General features: G+C 46.4%; 1 protein-coding gene across 2 annotated transcripts in view; it reads left to right on the top strand.

Annotated features, from left to right (window-relative positions):
- The first annotated feature begins 12,674 nt into the window (after window positions 1-12,674).
- CCN4 (cellular communication network factor 4) overlaps window positions 12,675-21,804 on the top strand; it is a 42,281-nt gene continuing 33,151 nt past the window's right edge. Inside the window, exon 1 of one of the 2 annotated variants that reach the window (XM_084848748.1) lies at window positions 12,675-13,333. In XM_084848748.1, the coding sequence (XP_084704874.1) occupies window positions 13,283-13,333 (51 nt within the window). In that variant the 5' untranslated portion in view covers window positions 12,675-13,282. The remainder of the gene's footprint in view (window positions 13,334-21,804) is intronic. The other variant, XM_084848747.1, reaches the window with a different exon arrangement.

Genomic DNA, 21,804 nt, shown 5'->3' with positions numbered 1-21,804 from the left:
TATCGGTTTAGCTCACACTTTAACATTTTGCCAGATGTGATGTAGTGGTTAAACTGTTGGATTGGGACTCGGGAGATCCGGGTTCTAGTTCCCCAATCAACCATGAAGTGCCCATGACTTTGGGCCAGTCACTGACTCTCAGCCTAACCTACCTCATAGGCTTGTTGTGAGGATGAAATGGAGAGGAGGAGGCTCATGTAAGCCACCTTGGGTTTTTTGGAAGAGGAAAAAAGGCAGGATATAAATGTAATAAATAAAGAAATAAATTCAATTTGGCAGGAACAACCAAAAACACATTTCCACTCTACCAAAGTTTTGTTAGCATTGTTGGAAGCTCAGATCAGCCTTTTCAGCTTCAGCAGCTGTGGCTTTGCCAATGGAAGGGAAGGGTGCTTTCTCTTCCAACTTGGATCAGTCTTGCCTTTAGCCTTCCCGACTGGTCATTTGTGGCCATGCTGGGAATGCACAGTTCCAGGTTATGCTCAGGCCTTTGTCTCAGTATCAGTCTTTCTAACTGCTTACCAGCCTTCACTCCTAATTTGTTGGCCTCTAACTTCATACAACCTTCCTCCGCTGAGACCTTGGCTTCGCCCGACTGTGGCTTTCTTTCCTTCCTGGCATCCATTTTCGTGTTTGGTCTGTTCCCCTGGCTTTCTGATCTACACACTCTGAAGGGGAGAGAGGGTTTTTGACAGATTCGCCCAAAATCAGTTTGATTAATTCTTTAAAAATTACTGTCAAATAATGAAGAGGGGATGGAACAATGGCCAAGCTGAGGGACTTAAACTCCACATTGTGGTCCAAAAGTCATAGGCAGGTTAGTACCCCTTTAACATGGTACTGAGAGACTGATTTACAGAGGCAATGGTGAGGTGAGCATGAAATGCTGGGTACGTCATTTGCATGCAGCAGCTCATGCTGCGTGGATATAATGATGTGCGTCTGTTTGTTTTTTAATATGTCACCCCAAACGGTCTGAAAATGGAGCCATGAACTGTTTGTGATCTAGATGGCTCTGTATAAGTGGCTTTCAGGTTGTTGCTTGTTGGGGTGAAATCAGCTTCCTCACCTTTTGTTTAAAGAAGCCAGGGAACAACCAATAACACGACATGTGAAAAATAGGCACCAATCCTTGTGCTACTTCCTGTGCAAGATCACACCAAACAATGAGTTGGTTGGAGATTCCCTCATAAGAGCCCTGCTGGATCAGACCAAGAGCCTTTCTGGTCCAGCATTCTGTACACACAGTGGCCAACCAGATATCTGTGGGAAGTCCACAAACAGGACATGAGGGCCAGAGCCAGCTCCAGCTTTTGAGGGTCTTTTGGCAAGTTTCTCTCATGGGTCTACCTTCCCACCACCATCGTCACCAGCTGCTACTGGTAAGCAGCTGCTATTACTCCTTGTCTTTTTTCTCATCATTGCTGCCACTTGCTTTCTTGATTGTGGGGAGAACCAGTAGGCAAGTAGGTAGTAGCATCTACTGTTCCCCACCAGCACTGTTGTATGGGCCAGAGTGAAAGAATTCTGCCTGACTGCTCCCCGTACCACCAGTCAGACTTGTCAGTCCTGGGCTAAATGGACCAAAGATCTGACTCGATATATGACAACTTCAGTTGTTCATCTGAACAGAACTACAGTGCAGTTCTGGAGTGGCTGAAATGGACTGAATGACAGGAAAGTGCCACATATGAGCAGAAGGAGTGTGATATACAAGCAAACCACTGGGGTTTTTTTATGCCATCGTAGCCAAATGTATAGGCCATGTTCCCATCTGGGGCACATGGCTCCAATCTGGGGTTCATGCATGGATTTTTTCCGACTCCTGCTTGTAATGGCATCTTCCTACACTTCTTCAACATCCTAGGAGTAATGCCCTATGGGGCATGACAAACATCTTGTCATTCCCACTGGGCATTAGGGGAAGTGCTTTGGGGGGCTGTATGGTTTGATTTATCTGAAATTACTGTAATTATTTCCGTATTTGTCTAATACGTTTGATACAATATTTTTTTATAGATGTACTGTATAACATCAACATGTCTTGATATAACAGCGCTTAACATTCCTATAAGTTTTTTTTTTACATATTCAGCTCTCTACATCTCTTTTATTTCTTTCCTGAAACAGCAAGACTTTAAAAAAAATCCATAAGGAGTGCCATATCAGATCAATGCTACATGTAATTATTCCATGGTAACACCTTTATCTTTGGTTATTCTGAGATACAAAAGAAATTACAGTTAATTATTCTTGCTTGCTTGCTTTTTGGCACTTCAGTCTTGAATAGATCTAAGAGCAAACCTTTAAACCATGCTGTGAATCTCTCCCAGATCCTAAACCTCACCCCAGGAAGTGAGGAGATGAAGTATAATGTGGCTATCTTCCTATGGTTTTAGGTGGATGGGGGACAAGTTCCCCATAACTTATGTCCATCAAAATAATGGCATGCAGACCTCCCCAGTGGGGTGCCCTCCAGATGTGTTGGACTACAACTTGTACCATCTATAGCCACCATGGAGGCTAGGAATGGTGGGAGTTGTGGACCAACATCTCTGGAAGGCGGTGCACTGGGGAGGATTGTTCTAATGTATCAAGAAGTAAACTAATACCAAGAAGTAAAATCCCACAGTCTTAGGGTAACTTGGTATCACTTTGTGGATCTGAGCTTTCTTCCCTCGCTACACATAATACTGCTCTGTGGATTCTTTTTTCTTTAATGAAGGAGCTGAGAGGTGCTGGGAGTACAGCCAGGCTCTTCTTTGGAATCCAACGTCAAGGACCGAGGAGAGGACACAATGCCAGGGAAACACATTAGAGGCTTAAAAGGGGGGAGAAAATGAGAGGACATGTACCCAGAATGATAAAAAAAATGTTCAGCTTGGGGGGGGGGTGCCCCCTTGGAGTCTTGCAAAATGGGTTTTGACAGACATTTTCATAGGTCTTCTTCCACCAGAGAGCTACACCTGCAAAAAGCCCCCCCCCATTTTAAAGACGAACTCCACAGAAGAGGATGGATGAAAAAGAAAATGTGCGACAAGAAGGAGAAGAAGCCTAGAAGAATCTAAGCAGTTACACACACCCACACCAATCACCATTATACCAATTCTAACCAATTGGTTCAAATGGTGAGTCCTCCTGACCCACAGCTGAGTTGCGGCCTGATCTTGGGTGGGTGGCACCCTGGACACCACCACTGGTTACTAACTTTGTTGTTACTGAAATAATGGTTTTAAAGAGAAGGCAAAAGGGAGAAAAAGATGGGTACATATGGGGGAAGAGTGGGAGTAAGGCAAAGGCAGTAAGACTTAATGGATCCCATGTTGCAGAGTAAGATTAAAGGTGTGTCCTGGGTCTGAGAAGTCTCAAAACTACTAAACTAACCTATAAAAAACAGTGTTGTAGACTAAAAGGCCAAGCTATGAAGCAGGGAGTTCACACTTAGAACTTCATCTTTGCCACAAATTTATTTGGAGGTCCTAGGCAGGCCACTTTTGGACTCAGTCCTACCTCCTCAGATCTGTAAAATGGGGATAATAATACTGTTCCTACCTTGCAGGGTGGTTGTAACATTTGTGACATTCTTTGAATGCTCCAAAGCACTATATAAATATGAAGTATTATGAACTGAGTTCTGAACAATCTGTGACCCAGCAAGCTGAACACAGTCCACCAGCCAGTATGGTGTTCAATCAGCCTCTTTGTTTTTTCTGCTGAAATAAGCCTGCCAATACAAGGAGGTGATCAAGAACCTGACAGATCACGAAAAATGCAACGTTCCAGTTTCCAGAGATGTGCAATCTGTGAAACGTTGATTGTGGCCATTTTGAATAAAGGCATTTAACCAAATATCGATAGAATATTCATGAGACGCATCAATAGAGAAGAATGTGGAGGGGGGATCAGGATTGCGCCTGCTGCCCCTGATCTTTGCTTGTTCATCCAGAGCTGTCAACAGAGCCTACGCCGATCTGCATGTGTAGCCTCAATTCACAGCTTCGGATTAACAGGTACAAGTCAGGGGTGAGGCCAGCAAATAGAACTGGGATCCCCTTGACCTACTCACATCCAAAGGTTGGTCCTGTGAACTTGGCTATCATTTGGTGAAAATCTGTTCCAGTACTACAACAGCTCCACCAGTCCTTATTTTAGAATCTGTTATCAGGCAAGCCCTAGAATTATATTACCAGGATGTTCAGCTCCTGTAACATTTCCCTAATAAGCATGTGCACTAATAGAAGCATGTTTCACCCCTGCCTGTTAAGGACATCCAGGCACAGGAGAATATACCTGCTTTGTGAAGTTATATTCTGCTCAGAGAGTGGAGTTGTCTGTGTTGGTGGGGTGTATTTAGCCTGTTAAAAAATATCTCCCTGCATGAAATGGGGCTTCTTTGTTCTCACCTTATTTGCTTCACATGCCAAGAACGAGTTTACTAAAAAGAGCAATTATTAAGAAGAAGGAAAATGTTTGTTAAACTACTTCTGAAGAGAGGATTCAAAGAACAGGTGATGTTTTCATGTAGCACAGAGAAAATAGCTGTGCTAGATAATTACCTGACTGTTCATACTTTAGAATGTGAATTTGGATCACTCATAGTGTGACCCCAGTTTACCAGAATGGAACAATCTGGTGGGAGCTACTGGGGCTGGATTTCTGGTCCAGTTTTGCTTGTATTCAGTCAAACGTCTGTTCTGCCCAATTTCCAAATCAGTTTGCTCATTTTTTTTCAATTAAACATGCACAAAACATTTCGTACACCATTTCCCCTAATGTAAGTATTTTGCACACAACTTTCCCTAACGCATTTCTGGAGGGAAAAAAGGTTGCCTACCTGTTCTTTAAATTTTTGTGTGCCTTAAGGAAAATGGCTACTTTGTCCATCTGTCAGTTGTGGGTGACATTCAGGGGAGCCCCAAGCTCAGTCGTAAGAATATAAGAAGAGTTCTGCTGGATCAGACCAAAGGCCCCTCTAATCCAGCATCCTGCTCCCTACAGTGGCCCAGTGGATGTCTGGGAACTGGGAAGCCCACAAGCAGGACATGATACAGCAAGGACTTTGAATGCACAAGTTTCCAGGCTTGATCAACATAGGAACATAGGAAGCTTCCTTATGCTGAGTCAGACCGTTGGTCCATCTAGCCCAGTATTGTTGACACTGACTGGCAGTGGCTCTCCAGGCTTTCTGGTAGGAGTTTTTCCAGTCCTACCTGGAGAAGCTGGGATTTGAACCTGGGACCTCCTGCATGCAAAGCAGGTGCTCTACCACTGAGCCACAGCCCTTCGCAGTAACATCCCTCAGCAACAGCAGTTAAGCAGTATTTTATGTGGCCTTGCTGGGAAAGACCCATGTCTGAGTTTCTTGGAGAGCCATTGGCAGCCATTTGCCAAAAAAAGAGGACAAAAGAGGACACTTTGCATAAAATTTGTGCATGCTAATATGTCTGTCTTGATGCAAACTTAGAAAGAGCTACTATAATTTAAAAAAGGCTTGCGGTACATCTCACCATAGTGGGAAGATTGTGAACAGGCAGCCTGTGTGCCTGCTCTGTCTGCTGTCCAGGTGCTAATGGTTGATGGGCAACTTCAAGGCCCCTGGGATCTTCCTTCTTATAGTTCTTTCCCTTTAAAATGGACTTGGACTGGACAGCCCTACAAGTAGGGGACATCTTCAAATAGAGGACTGTACTCTGTACAGTAGGACACCTGGCCACTCTATGCCAGCCACAGGAGATACTATTGGGCTCAGTGATCCAGCATGGCGGGCTGTACTCTCTTACACTGATTCAGAGGCTCTTTCTTCGCCATCACTATGATCACATGATGCTACTTCTCACGCCACCGCACCATCCCCTCGGCCCTCTGCAGCAACTTTGTCCTGATGTGAATCATTTCAAAATGAACTACTTGGCAGGAGATAGCACATCCTGCAGCAACAATATTCACCAATGATGTTAGAGTGCACGTGTCTTCGATGTGCAAATTAACACTGGTATTCCAGCACATGATGTTTTTTTCCCAGGGTGGCTGTTGGGGCTGGACATGTTTCCCCACACTTAGTCTACAGAAACAGTTTCTTCCTATTGCAAGGGGGGAAAGAATCCATGGTTTTCCCTTGTGGTTACTGGCCTACCAAGTGCACGTTGTTATGGCCCTTTTTTCTCAGCGTTTGCCCAAAACCAAGCGGTATGCATTGCTTAATGTGTGTGAAGATATACTTGACTGGGCACGTGAATAAGATCCTGTTTCCCTGCGAGCGGACAGGGTGACTTCACTGTGGCTTGGCATGGTTCTACTGGCTCAGGCGAAATGCAGGGTTTAGGTTTTCTGGCATTATGGGCATTTTCCATCTGCTGCTCTGCACTGAGCTTTCATTTCCTATGAGATAAATTAAGCACATGATAGTTTAGCTCCCATCCTGCATGACAACCTCAGGTTCTATCCGGATGGAGGCCTAGTTTTTACTGAGGAAGGAAACCTGTCTCTGGGCTGTAGCACTTGAGATTGCAGGAAAGAATGCAAACAAATGTCTTCTCACACCAACTAGACATCCCGGAGAAGGCCTCTAGCTTTGTGTTCTCCGTGGCGTGTTAGTTTTCTATGCACAGGGAATGTGTCTGCATTGTTATGTGAACCCCGCATACCCCGAGTGAGGAGAAATTCCAGGGGTGCAGAGCACACTCAGGTTTGGTTTCCTATGGAAGGGGGCCGCTGTAATGCCTGAGTTTATTTCCAAAGTAGCTAATAGACCCAGCTTTGCACAGATTGGAATAGCCCTTGGTTTGATACAGTGAAGCCTTCAAGCACATTTACACAGCTGGCAGAACTGGACACATTGTGCCTGCCTCATCTGAGTGACACCATGCCTGCTGTCACCCCTAGACACAGACCCTGTCATAGTGTGCCCCTAGAACTCTCTGAGGGGCTGCCCTACAGCAGGGGAAGGGGGAAGGCACATAACTGCATTCTTCAGCCTACTAATGTCTGCTGGCCTCCAACCGTGTTGACTGCAAAGCTATGCATTGGTTGAAGAAGTCTGCCTCTAGTGGCAGAAGATGTTATTGCAGGTTGACCACATGGACATATCAAAATCAATTAAAATTAATTAATGCATATCAAAAACAATATAACCTTTAAGTGCATCTCTAGTGTCCCCTCAGTATGGATGCCATATTTCAGATGTCCAGGTTTCATGGTCTTGGCACTATAGTGTTGATGGACGGATGGACAGACAGACAGACACACATGCGCACACATATCCCCTTTTATAATTATAGATCGGGGGTAGGGACCCTCAGGCCCAGGGAGCCAAGCCAATCCTTCCTCAGTTCTCAGTCCCCCCTCCCCAGATGGGTATGCCCCACCCTCTTTTTCCCAACCACGATTGTTCAGTGGTTTCCCAGATTTGGTGCAGATTTTCCTGCCTTCTAAAAGCATGAAATGCTTAGTTAGCCTCAGTTAGCTTCAGGGCGCAATCCTGTGCATGTTTAGACAGTAAAAAAAAATCCTGCAGCTCCCAGCATTCCCCAGCCATGGCTAGCTGGGGCATGCTGGGAGTTGTAGGACTTTTTTTAATGGAATGCTGGGAGTTGTAGGACATTCCATTAAAAAAAGTCCTACAACTCCTAGCATTCCCTAGCTAGCCATGGCTGGGGAATGCTGGGAGTTGGAGGACTTTTTTTAATGGAATGCTGGGAGTTGTAGGACATTCCATTAAAAAAAGTCCTACAACTCCTAGCATTCCCTAGCTAGCCATGGCTGGGGAATGCTGGGAGTTTGAGGACTTTTTTAATGGAATGCTGGGAGTTGTAGGACATTCCATTAAAAAAAGTCCTACAACTCCTAGCATTCCCTAGCTGGCCATGGCTGGGGAATGCTGGGAGTTGGAGGACTTTTTTTTACTGTCTAAACATGCACAGGATTGCATCTTCAAGCTACAGTATGCTAGCATTTTTGGCCTGACCCCTTTGTCTTTGGCCTCACTGGAATGCAGTCCCTGAAAACTTCTCCAAAACTGAATTTGGCCTTCCAGTTGAAAGAAGTTCCCTAGCCCTGTTATAGATACACAGTTTGAACAAAGGGGGAGGCAACAGACAGCCAACATCCACTGTTATCACATCAGATCTCCAGGAAGAGAGCCAGCACCCTACGATGCTTCAGGAGTCCAAAACCCATCTCTCTGTCTTTTTCAGTTTGACTCAAAACATCAGTCTTCTTTTCACACAGGCATCCAGATTACCATTTTCTTTGTTGAAGGGGGACAGGGGAGAAGGCTTGCCCTTCTGATCAGTTTTTCCTGCTGACAACATCCACCCCAGTATGGTCCTGTATCAAAGAGTGGTGGACAAACTATTTAATTTCCATGGCAACATATTGCCTTCTTTTATCTAAGAGGTGCCCAGACTGTTTGACCCTCTTCTGTGTGACTCCCAAAGCTTACAATGATATGGTGGTGCAGGGCTGGCTTCCAGTTTGTTGGGGGTCTTTGGTCAGATGCCCTCCTGCATCAGTGACAACCTCACCCCACCCCAGGCCACAGGCTTATCTGACAGTAGCATGGGGCAACTATTAGCCACCATTTAAAATTTCCCACAACACCCTTCCAGCTCTGAGAACATAAGAACATAAGGAGAGCCCTGCTGGATCAAACTAAGGGTCCATCTAGTCCAGCATTCTTTTCACACAGTGGCCAACCAGCTGCCCACAGGAAACCCACAAGCAGGACCTGAGTGCAACAGCACCCTCCCACCCATGTTCCCCAGCAACTGGTGTACAGAGGCACACTGCCTCTAATACTGGAAGAAACATATAGCCATCAGGACTAGTAGCCATTGACAGCCTTTTCCTCCAGGAAATTTCCTATCATTCTATGAGGATGGTACTGGTTTCTGGTTGGGTACTTGCAACATGGAATGTCAATATCAGTTTCATGATAGCTTCAGTTGCATAGACTCGATGTGTCTATTCCAGCAAATAGACAAATCTGGGACTTGGGTCCACCACTCTGCCAGTGTCAGCTGTCCAGGCAGTGGTTAAGCTGGAACTAACCAGACCATAGGATCTCACACCATATGCTGCATTTGGGTAAATAACACATCTGTTAAGGGCATGGCCCTTAACAGCCATCATTTCCTAGCATTTTGGAGCTTGAGTGAGCATGGAAAACCCTTAACACAAGGTGTTACACTGAGGGATGGCCCTCCCATAAGGGCAAACTGCAATGGCACCAGCTCATCTGGGTCAAAGGCCAGGAGAGGCAGCCTGCACCGAGGAAGCTTAACAGTTCATTGGCTGAATTGTTAGCCCCTGCATTTCCCAGAAACTAAGCTTAAGAACCATTTGATTTTGTCACTGGCTGCCAGCGGCATCAACACAATTGTAAAGCAGAGAAAATGAGAGCCGGTGTAGTGGTTAGACTATTGGACTGGGACTCAGGAGATCTGGGTTCTAGTCCCCACTCAGCCATAAAGGTCACCAAGTGCCTTTGCGCCAGTCACTAACTCTCAGCTTAACTTACCTCCTAGGGTCATTGTGAGGATAAAATGGAAAGACGTAGAACTATGTAAACCAGCTTGGGTTCCTTGCAGGAGGAAAAAAAGGTGGGATGTAAATGTAACAGATAAATAAATAAATACAACAGATGTGAGAATCAGCAAAACTCAGAATTGTCGGGGTTGTCCAAATTCCACCATAATGCTAATTCCAACTCGTGCAATCTTTTTTCTTTTTGCATGAAAAGAAAAAAATATGTGCATATTTTCATGCGTGTTCTAGATATATGAATCAATAATGCACAGTTCTGAAATGGATGCATTTTCTCCTGTTGATTAAAGAGCATTTGTATGCAGTTTTCAAATGTATGCATTTTTTTCAAATACATTTTTGGGTTTGTGCCGTGAAAGCTTGAAAACTTATGGACACCAAAAGCTCAAAAACCTATGAACTTCAATGGCAGATTGCATTTGGGCCAGTGTCTGGTTCCAGAACTGGGTAAATTCTGGTAAAAAAGACACTTCTCAGTGTCGTCCAGCGGAGCTCTTCCGAGTGGTTCGCGGCCTGTTACATTCCGGGCCAGGGAGAGAGATGGTGGAACCCTCGGTAGCACGCTGTGACAAGTTTGCGCGGCACTTTGAGGATAAAGTCGCTCAGATTCGTCATGAATTGGACACCACCATTAATGCAGTTCCATTGGTAGAGGCGTTCAGAGCACCGTCTGGTCCAGTTTTATTGGATGAGTTTCAGTTACTGAGGCCTGAGGATGCGGACAAGGTGCTTGGCCAAGTCCGATCGACCACTTGTGTGCTTGACACTTGCCCTTCATGGCTTATTAAATCAAACAAGGAGGGGATGTCCGGCTGGGTCCAGGAGGTTGTAAATTCCTCCTTGAGAGAGGGAGTGGTGCCTGCCGCTTTAAAAGAGGCAGTAATTAGACCACTCCTGAAAAAGCCTCACCTGGACCCAGAGGATGTTAACAGTTATAGGCCAGTGGCCAACATCCCCTTCCTGGGCAAGGTGCTTGAGCGGGTGGTTGTAGGACAGCTCCAGGCACTGTTGAATGAAACGGATTATCTAGATCCATTTCAATCGGGCTTCAGGCCTGGTTTTGGAACGGAAACTGCCTTGGTCACCCTGTGGGATGACCTCTGCTGGGAGAGGGACAGGGGGAGTGCGACCCTGTTGATTCTCCTGGACCTCTCAGCGGCTTTCGATACCATCGACCATGGTATCCTTCTGGATAGGTTGTCTGGGTTGGGAGTTGGAGGCACTGCACTACAGTGGTTCTGCTCCTACTTGGATGGCCAATTCCAGAAGGTGGTGCTGGGGGATTATTGCTCTGTGCCATGGCAATTGTGCCATGGGGTTCCACAGGGCTCTATTTTATCCCCCATGCTGTTTAACATCTACATGAAACCGCTGGGGGAGGTTATCCAGAGGTGTGGGCTGATGTGCCATCAATATGCGGATGACACCCAGCTCTACCTCTCTTTCTCATCAAAGCCAGGTGAGGCAGTGGCTGTTCTGAACCAGTGCCTGGGCACGGTAATGGACTGGATGAGGGCTAATAAACTGAAACTCAATCCAGACGAGACGGAGGTACTGTTAGTGGGTGGTTTGTCTGCCCGGCTAGGTGATATTCAACCTGTTCTGGAGGGGGTTGCACTCCCCCTAAAGGATCAGGTTCGTAGTTTGGGGGTGCTCTTGGATCCAGAACTGTCACTTGAGGTACAGGTGAACTCAGTGGCACGGAGCACTTTTTATCAGCTTAGGCTGGTATACCAACTACGCCCTTATCTGGACAGAGATAGCCTAGCTACAGTTATCCATGCTCTGATAACTTCTTGTCTGGATTACTGCAATGCGTTATACGTGGGGCTGCCTTTGAAAATGGTCCGGAAACTTCAGCTGGTCCAAAATAGGGCAGCAAGATTGTTAACAGGGACTGGCCTGCGAGCTCATATTACGCCAGTACTTTTCCAGCTGCACTGGCTGCCAGTCCATTTCCAGGCCCAATTCAAAGTGCTGGTGTTAACATTCAAAGCCCTTAACGGCTTGGGGCCAGGTTACCTGAAGGATCGCCTCCTCCCATATGTGCCTGCCTGGACCTTAAGATCATCCTCAGCGGCCCTTCTCCGTGAGCCCCTGCCAAAGGAAGTGAGGCGGGTGGCTACTAGGAGGAGGGCTTTTTCTGCTGTGGCACCCCGGCTCTGGAATGAGCTCCCTAGTGAGGTTCGCCTGGCACCTACATTGTACTCCTTTCAGCGCCAGGTGAAGACCTTTTTATTTTCCCAGGCATTTTAGCTTTCTAAATTTTTATCTTTGCTGTTTTAAATCTGTATTTTAAACTCTTGTACTGCTGCTAGGTTTTATTGTGGTTGTATTGTTATATTGTGGTTTTAATGTTCTATATATTTTAAATTGTTTTATTGTATGTTGTTTGGTTTTAGTTTTTGTGAGCCGCCCAGAGAGCTTCGGCTATTGGGCGGTATAGAAATGAAATAAATAAATAAATAAATAAATAAATAATTTCTCATGCATCTGTAGTTCAGATGGCATCATGTGCAGGTCTAGTGTTCAGCAGTCAGCATCTTTGGGCACATTCTGAGCTCCAGAGTCCTGGAAGGATTGCCCAGAACCTCTCAGCCCTGCTCCCATCCTCCCTTCTGTTGCTTCCTGATCACCTGCTCTCCTTGAGCATGTGAGCAGTGACAAGAGTGAGGCATTCCACACTTCCCTGGCACACTCCCTCTGGGCAGTTGTATGGACTAGTCCCAGAGGAAGAGGGCAAGCAAATAGGCAGCAGTAACAACGGTGAGGAAGAAATAGCAGATGGCAGAGGGGGGACCCACTCAGGGCATCTTGCCCAAGGGACCCCCCCAAAACCTGGAGCCAGCACTGATGATGTGGACTCCCTCCCTAGGGAACTCCGTCATGCCCCCTCTTTAATGAGCTTCTGCCACGCATTAAAAACGTGGTTGTTCAGGCAGGCATTTGGGGTGGGTTAGGGTATTTTTTAGAAATATGAAGTTTTCAATGTAGAATGTTATTGTTTTAAACTGTTTCGTTTATTGTACATCACCCAGAGTGGCTGGGTGACCAGCCAGATGGGCGATTAATAAATTAAATAAATAAATAAATAAATAAATAATAAATGGACTAGATGCTGGGAAGCTCTCAGAGGAATCTACTGGTTGCTGCTGGAAACAGAATACTGGGGTAGATGGACCTCCATTTGATCCAGCAAGCCCATTCTCATGACCTCCTGGTATTCCTAGTGCAGGGTAATCTCTTTAGAGCTCTACCTCTCGATGAAATACATTTATTTCCATACCCTCAAGCCGCCGTGACTGTCAGGCAGAGCCATAAATAAACATAATTATGGGTGACCTCTGAGCACTTGAGCGTGGTGTTAAAATTACAGCTTGTTGCACTGATGCACGGTGCGTTTTCCTTTAAGAATCTTCTGGCTTCAAGGCAATACAGTGCAAAGCTGGAGGTGGGATGAATCACCCAAAAAGAAGAGAGGAAAAAAAGAAAGACGTGAAGGCAGGAACAGTTACTCTTGAAGAAAAATGCAGGGCTCGTCCTTTAACCTGACGTCAGATCTGTCTTTAATAAAGCCTCTGGAGAGCCAAAAGGAAAAAGTCAGCTCTACTGTCAACAAGACATAAAGGACTCTTCTGCATTCCCCTCAAAGTGGTATATTTTTGGTTGCAAAGGAGTTCTCTTTTTCCTTTTCAAAAGATCTGCGTTCAATCAATGTATTTCATTCTGGTTTCCAGTGATGAGGTGGTGGCTTTTGCCATGGATTCTAACAACACACAACATTGTGCAGGTGAGTATCTTTTTTTCTTCTTAGTATTTTGCCTTCTCCACTCATGTTTGTTTTTGCAAGTTCATTGGAAGAAATGCTAAATACTAAATTCTACATGTTGAGAGGGGGAGGAGGGATGAAAAACCCTATATCACAAGGGTATCGAACCAGCAAGAGGAGAGAGTTGGAGAAAGTGGGACGAGTAAACAGGGGGAGAAGTCTGGGCTGATGGGGAACTAGACTGCCCAGTGCCTTCATCAAAATGCAAGTTATTCAACCTTTTGACCCAGAGGGAATATGTTTAGATTTGACAGCTCAAATCAGATGGAGCAATGTGCTGGGAATTGAATGGGACTGAGCTTAAGGAACAGATCTGTATTTAGTGGAGATCTCCCTGCAAAAGTGTGGTTTTGCAGTTTTGACTCAAAAAAAAGTTTTGAGATCACTAAAAGCAGAAGGAATGCTTTTCCTGTGACATCTGGGGGGAACCACAACAGAGGAGACAGGGAACATATTCTGTGGCTGCCAAGCGAGTGAATCAGGGACAAACCACACGTGGCAATAGCTCTCTGCAGCTCAGGAAATGCAAGCGAATGCTGCAGCGAAGGGCAAACGCTTTGCATCGGGGGTGTTGGGAACGGTCAGCTTGGGAAAGACCTCGCCAAAGAATTTGTGAGACAGTGCGAAACACCGAAAGGCGCCGATCGCCTTTTGTTCATCACAAACGGGCTTGTGCCCAAGCAGGCAGGCGGGTTTCCTGCTTTTCCAGATGCCAGTCCCAGAGCAGTGCCCAGGCAAAAGGGGCAACTGCTCTGCACGCGCAACATGGACGGTGGCATGAAAAAAGAGAGAGCCCATAATACGTGGCTGCAGTTATTCGAATAATGTGAAGTTATGTAGTTTTCCTTTGCATTTGGAGCAACCACAGGGGTAGGTGCAAAACCAATATCAGCTTTCCGGGGTGCTTAACGAGTGCTTGTGGCGAAGGGCACTGAGATTTCCATGGGCGCTGCGATTGCAGCCTAACACAGTGAAGCACATTAAGCCATTGAATACCACTGGTAGGGAAGAGAGAACTGGCGTCTTGTTCCAGACAGCTGTTGCTTACTAAACAGCAATGGCCAGTACGTTTTTAAATACCGCTCCCCCTAAGCTGACTTGTTATAGAGCAGCCTGCGGGATGGAGCAATCTGTCTTAGCAGTGGCAACTTGGAAAAGCAGCAACAAGGACCAAGCCAGGACTAATCCCTGAAGATCTTATGAAATTGGAGCTTGGAGGATCATAGAAATTATAATGAACTGCAACACTGTATGAGGGACAGAGGAAAATGGAGTTGTTCTCAAGCCTTCTCTGTATTACTGCAACAGTCTGGCTTTGTAACTTTTAGTGGGACAAGCACCCCCATTTTATGTATTATTTATTACATTTCTATACCGTCCAATTGCCAAATTTTGAAGTTTCATATATATATTTTGCTGTGATCTGTTACCCCCTCTGGTTATAAAGTGTGCTTGATTTTCGGAGCACCTTGACATTTTTGAAAGGAGCTATGGAAGAGGAGCCACTAGGCGTTTGTGCTTTCTCTCCCTGCATGTCAGTGTTTTGTCCAAAGGAGGGGGGTGCCTCTTCTTCTGATGGAGGTACATAAAAAGCACCACCCTTCAGGAGAAATGCACATCTCTTTCTATAGCCAAGCCCTGATAGCATGAATGGGCAGGGCTGGATGGAGGTGTTTTGCTGCCCTATGCACATTTAAGTTTTGCTCCCTTCTCCAACCTCCTTACACATTAAGTAGCATAGCACTACCCCTATGAAGATGATCCTCTCGTGCATTCTGTCGATGTGTGAGTGGCGAGTGGAGCCATGTGGATTAGCCCCCCACCCCCAATATTGTACGCACTGACTAGCACCACTCTCGGTGTCTGCATATACACTGTGAGTATCTTCAGGTAGAGCACCTTCGTGCATACAGCTATACATGCAAAAGCTTCCATGAGATCTGGAACTGTGTGTGACTGGGGGATTCTGGATTGCGGGGAAGACTTTATGCGCTGAGCTGTATGCACATAGGCTCTTGCCCTGCAGACATCTGCATCTGCAACCTGCAGAGTGGGGCTGGTTGGTGCACATGGTGTTATGAGGGTCTAGTTGTAGCAGCCCCGGTCCCTGCTCACACATTGACAGAACTAAGGATGCTTAGTTTGCATAGGGCTAATATCACCTTAAAATGATCAAGAGTTGACTGGGATAATATTTTCTCTTTATCTTCTTTTACTTTGTTTTATTTCTTATGACATTTATATCCTGCCTTTTTTTCCCCTCTTGCAAGGAACCCAAGGCAGTTTATATCGTCTTCCTCTTCCCAATTTTATCCTCACAACAACCCTGTGAGGAAGGTTACACTGACAGTCAGTGAATGGCTGACTCTCAAAGTCACCCAGTGAGCTTCATGGTTGAGAGAAGACTAGAATCCAGATCTTCCAAGCCCCAGACCAACGCTCTAACCACTGCACCACACTGGCTCTCACTTTCTCTGCTTCGCAACTGTGTCAATGCCCCTGGCAACCAGGGGCAAGATAAAAAAGCTCTTGATCTTAGTATCTGGGAAACGCAGGGGATACCAACCCAGCCGAGGAACTGCTACGCTTCTTCTGTGCAGGCTGTCTGTCCTGGCCACTAGTGCCCCTGCAGTTTGTCACTGTGGGTGGGCCAGCCCGGTGGGTAGAGTTAGAGTGAGTCGCTTTGACTTCCTCTCCTTGCTTCTGCTATTTGCTTATTTCTAAAATGGATATGCCACATTTCTAGGCATGCAGGCTCTCAAAAGAACAGACAGGTTTGAAAATCAATGGGGAGAATCCAGTGGGGCGCTATAACATATGCCTGTTATATTAATGTATATGCAGGCGTTGTAAGTGTAACCCAGGTAAGTTAGGGTGAATAGAGTGTTAGGGAGTGAGCGCAAGGTGGGAGGGGCTTGTGTGTGTGTGAGGATTCTGAGGGTATACAAGGAGAGAGCTGACAGTTAGTTAGGGTGCAATCCTATGGCCGCTAGCCAGTGGCTAGACAGCCATAGAATAGGTCAGTTCCCATGAACTGACCTCGGAGCCCGCACTCCGAGGTCAGATCCCGGAGAACAGACTCCCACCCCCTCGTAGGCAGCACAGATCGACCCCATGCTCCGCACTCGGAAGAGCAGCACAGAGCAGGGAAAACAGGGAGTTCCTGGGGGAGGGGCAAGGCAAGGAGGTCGGAAGTGCCAGTAGGACACTTCCTATGTGTCGTCTGGCCGCCGCTTCCCGCACTCTGAGGTCCAGCAGCTAGACAGCTGAAATTGGCTATCTAGCCACGAAAGCAGGGAGGGGGGAGCGAAGAGGAGATCTGCTCCTCACCACTCCTCCTGCCCTGCAGTGGATAGGTGGCCACCCCTGGGGTTGGAGGCAACCGTCGATCCACATAGGATTGCTCCCTTAGTCAGATAGGGCCTCAGGGATTGAGGAAGCAACATCGAGTGAGTGGGGTTTGAGGGACAGGATTTAGAAGGGTAGAGTAGGTAAGTAGGTTAGGACCTAGCATAGACAGATTAATAAAATATAACTCTTCCTATATTAAATACATTTTTATTTGTTTGTTTTTAACTACAAAATGCCCACGTGTTGGTTTGTCTTATTGCGCTACCATTAGAAAAACATATTTCCTTGTTACTTGTCCTGTATTGGGTAGAGAGGGAACCAATTAGGCATATTGACTGTCTCTTTGACCCAGAGAGTCTGAAGGGGCTGAAGCTTTGAGTGTCAGTGAGGTCAACTGACCCAGCAGAGGCAGATGTCCTGAGGGGGTTTTCTTCTCAGTTTCATCAGGTAGAAGCTGGAGAAGGCAGAACCCAGGGCAGGAGCGTCACAGATGCATACACTTCCACCGATTCCATTGTGCAAGAGGGACCCATCGCTTATGCAAGGGAAATGTGGTGCTTCCTAGAGGAAGCCACAAAACTTGTGGAAAGGCTTGTTTCTGAAAGGAGGCAGGTTGGCTGAGCTCCCTCATGAGAGCTCTGCTGACCTGGTTCCTTTCAGAAAGGAGCATTTCCACTCATTTCGGGTTGCCCTGGAAATGCTAAATTGCCATTGTGCAAGTGGTGGGGGCTGCTTGCAGAATGGGAATGGTGGGGCGTAAAAGAATCTGCAATCGCGTAAGCACCCCATAGGATTCTGTCCAATGCAATAAAAGCCACAGTAAAAGGGCTTCTCCACACAGAGGCTTTCTGTCCTGTGATTTTACCAGGGCTTCAGCTCCCAGATTCTTTTCGGGATTAAAGATCACTCTTTACATGCACTTCCCTTCCCCTCCCCCTTTCCCCCCTTTACCCACAAGTTCTATATGTTTCATTTATGCAGCCACTAGATGGTGCTGTGGTCTAGCTCCTCTTATTGCAAGATTTCCTCTTTTCACAGAGAAATGGGAAATGGATCTGTTTGTTACCACATTATTTCCATTTCAAATTAAGCTGCAGAACTGCTTGGAAAGTATGAGAGAGGAACTAGAGGTTGACGACGCCATGTAAAGGACCCGTAAACTTCTGTGGGTGACCAATCTCAATCACAGGATAAAAGCCCGGTGTGGAGAAGCCCAAAGTTTTCAATTCCAGTACAACCAGAAAGCAGAAACAGAAGTCAATAAATGCAACATTAGTTGCCTCACAGCAACCTTCTTCAATTAAATATGGAAAACTGATTCTAGCGACTTTTCCAAAAGCCAGGAATGACTTGATTCAGATAGGCATCTGTAGGCAAGGAGTTCCAAATGGAGTGGGTTTCTATGGACAAGGCCAAACGTCTTGCTGCCAGTACTCTAACTTTTGATGGTGAGGCCAGGACACCTCCCTGGATTATTTCAAGGCACAAAAAGATCATGACATGTCTGCACTGCATATATAATGAAGTTTAAGCACTGCTGCTTCTCCTCAACTGACCCTGCAAACCAGACTTACCTCAACCTGGTGCCCTCCACATATTCTGGATCCCAACTCCCATCAGACCCAAACAGCAGGGCCAATGGTCAGGACAGTTGGGAGTTGTAGTCCAAAACCTCTGGAAGACTCTGTCAACAACTAGTCCCAAATATTTTCTTCCCTTGGAGGACTTTTTTTTTTACACACCTCTGTGGAGATTATCTGACATCCATATATTCCTTGATATATTTTCCTTGCACCACACCAGAGCTTGCTCTGCTCTACGGTTCCCCTACCTATCTTCTAACCCCTGCTGTTCTCTTTTTTCACCATGCTACGGAATATGTCTCCCTCTCAGAATTCCTCTCATACATGCAAATGTGGGGCCCTCAGCACTGAGCTAATGAGTTTGACCATTGCCTGCCAGGGCTGCAATGTTATCTGCTCCTAGGATTGCAGATGTAGGCTGCTAACGTCTTGCTGCACAATCCTGCCCTCTGAAGTAAGTCCCACTGAGTGCAACGGGGCTCACTCCAAGGTTGAGTGAGAACAGGATTGCAGGCTTAATGGCATTTCTAAAGAATTCCCATCAGGTGGCACCAGTGCAGTGCATGAGTGACTTGTCCCATTGATTTCCATGGCTCTGCTCCAAGCATGACTAACTCTGGATCCAACCCATTGTAAACAACATTAATACTCATCCAGGACTGAGATGACCCATTCTGAGTTGAGGCTAAAAACAGCAAGAGCTGTTAGTTGAATTTTAAGACCGCACATATACATATGAGGTCTTTTCGTAGATCGCCACAACTTTCCAGTGTACATCTCTTCCGTGATGCGTAAGAGATGCGTCCATCCTGTCTGCTCACCCAGCCCCACTGAACTCAATGGATTTAAGCTTATGTAAACTGGATGCGGGAGAATGCTTCCTAGTGGCATGATCCTAAGAGTGCTTACTTAAAAGTAAATCCTATCGAAAGCACAGAAACACAGGAAGCTGTCTTAGCCTAAGTCAGACCGTGGCTCCATCTAGCTCACCAGCGCCTACATACACCAAGTGGCCATGACCTGTAGTCTTGGATTTGGCTCACTTTCTTGAGTTACCTGCTCTGCATGCCTGTTGAATTATCTGCCACAGATACCACTGACTGAGGCTAAGCCTCATGTAAGGACTGGCTTCCCCATCTGTACAATGTGTAAATGTTTTCTAGAATGTCTTGTATATAGTTAATTCTTTAACCACATGCAACATATCATAGAATAGTAGGGTTGGAAGGGGCCTATATGACCACAAGACTTGAGTATGGAGCCTGGCTCACTTTCCTGAGCTACCCGCTCTCTGTGCACTTTATTCATGCTTTCTGATTTGTCATCCGAATTAGGTTAGATGCGGCTGCCTGATATCATGTGAGCGGTTTTGTATGGCAGCAGGTGACTTATATGCAGATAAAATAACAGCTTTTGCACTGGGTTCTGCCCCTGGTCAGGCTCTGTTCATGGGTATGCTCCTAGGCTCTGCCGAGGTACCAGTTTTTTTAAAAAAAATAATCATCTATTATTATTATTATTATTATTATTATTATTATTATTTCATGAGGTGGCAGTCTTAAGAAGGATGCAGGCCTCAGGTTGGAACAACTGAAACAGAAAAGCAACAGTAAGGCTTAGTAACAAAAGCTAAGTAATGGATTTATAATACTTAATTTGCTGGCAAATTCCACCAACTGTTGTTATCCGTTGTATGTTTCCCCCCTTTTCTCAACTCTTCCCTATGCGGTTCCTTACACTATTTCTCAAGAAGCCTTTTGTTTTATAGTCTTGAAGCTGCCATTATACGTAGCCTGGGGAGTTGGGGGGTGGAGAAGAGTGAAAGCAACAAAACAGGAGGTGGGCTGGGAGAGGGGAATATAGGGGGAAGAGGTATTCTGACCCTTTCCCGAAATATGTTACGTATCTACTAAGCCCAGAAGCTTATGGTCAAACTTTACGTTACTCGCATAGTGTGTAGCTGAGGCTTATCCTTTTCTTTTTTACTTCAGAAGAAGCTTGTGCAGGCCCAATTCTGGGAGGAGAAGACTAAACCTCTCCCACACGACTTGCTTCCTAAAATGCCTCTTCCCCTCACCCCATGTGTGGAAGTTTTTTATTTTGTTTTTAAGCCTCCATTGACGTCAATGGAGGCTCCCCCACATTTTTAACCATTATGGCGGGGTGGGCAGATTCTGGGAAAAAGACAGCGGGGAGGTTTAATCCTCCCCTCCCAGTGCATGGTGATCCCAATCTGAATTGAGTTCAAACACATTTACTCTAGATTAAAAGAAAAAGAAATGCCTCAGCAACATGTTAGGCAATTAAAGTAACGTGCAGTTTGACCCTTAGCTAAGGATGGAAGAAAGTCCTTTACCTGGTCCCGCAGCTGTTTTCAGTGGGGGGGAGGCGCTTCGTTTCTCCCCCCGAAATTCTTGGCAGGTGGGGAGGCGCCCCGCCCCTCCGGCCCGAAATTCTGGCCGGGGGGGAGTAACCCGCCTCTTCGGCCGTGAAAGAAAAAAGTTATGTAAAAAAACAAACAAAAACGTGATAGGCTACGTAACGATTTATGTAGCCTATCACGGCTAGATTTTCAAAGTCAGCCATGATAGGCTACATAAATCGTTACATAGCCTATCACATATATATATATATATTTACTTTACTGGGAAATAGCGGCGGCGGCAGCCGGTCAGAAGACTGGCTGCCACCGCTGCCGCCGCCGCCGCCACGCCTCCAGGACCCGCCACCGAGAGGGACATTCGCACGAGGTAAGTCCCATCCTGGGGGGGGGCCGGGGGGGTCAGAGAATTTCCCCACCAATTTCAGGGGGGTGAATGCGTTGGCATTAGGCCTCCCAGAGATTCGTGGAGAAATTCTCCGACATCCCTACGTAGAGATGTACGAAAGTCACTTACCTTTTCGAGGGGTGACATTCGTGGTGGTGGGGAGGTGCTCTGTCCCTCCCCCCGAAATTCTGGCTGGGGGGGAGGCGCTCCATCTCTCCCCCCAAAATTCTGACCAGGGGAGGAGACGCTCTGTCCCTCCCCCCCCAAATTCTGGCCGGCCGGCTCTGCGCCGCAGGGATTCTGCGGAGCCGCCGGCCGGCTCCGCCAGCGGCCGGACATCCGGCCGCTGGCTAGCAGGGACGCAAATGGTGGCGGCCGTAGCCGCCACCATTTGCATCCCTGCAGTCAGCCGTGATAGGCTACATAAATGTTTATGTAGCCTATCACGACTGATTTAAAAGGAAAACAACAACAACACGCGTACGCAAATGGCGGCGTCCATGGGCACCGCCATTTGCGTTCCTTATTTTGGCACGTCTTAGTCTACGTAAACATTTACGTAGACTAAGATGGCGAAAATAAGGGGAACACAAATAGTGTAGATGCTACGCTATTTGCGTTCCTCTTATTTTCGCCATCTTAGTCTACGTAAATGTTTACGTAGACTAAGACGTGCCAAAATAAGGAACGCAAATGGCGGCGCCCATGGGTGCCGCCGTTTGCGTACGCA

The sequence above is a fragment of the Heloderma suspectum genome, chromosome 4 (genome assembly GCF_057233095.1).
Source record: "Heloderma suspectum isolate Gila_16-S chromosome 4, 16-S_ref, whole genome shotgun sequence".
Lineage (NCBI taxonomy): Eukaryota > Metazoa > Chordata > Lepidosauria > Squamata > Helodermatidae > Heloderma > Heloderma suspectum.
Note: the sequence above shows the minus strand (reverse complement) of the source record. Positions and strands in the feature narration are given on the sequence as shown.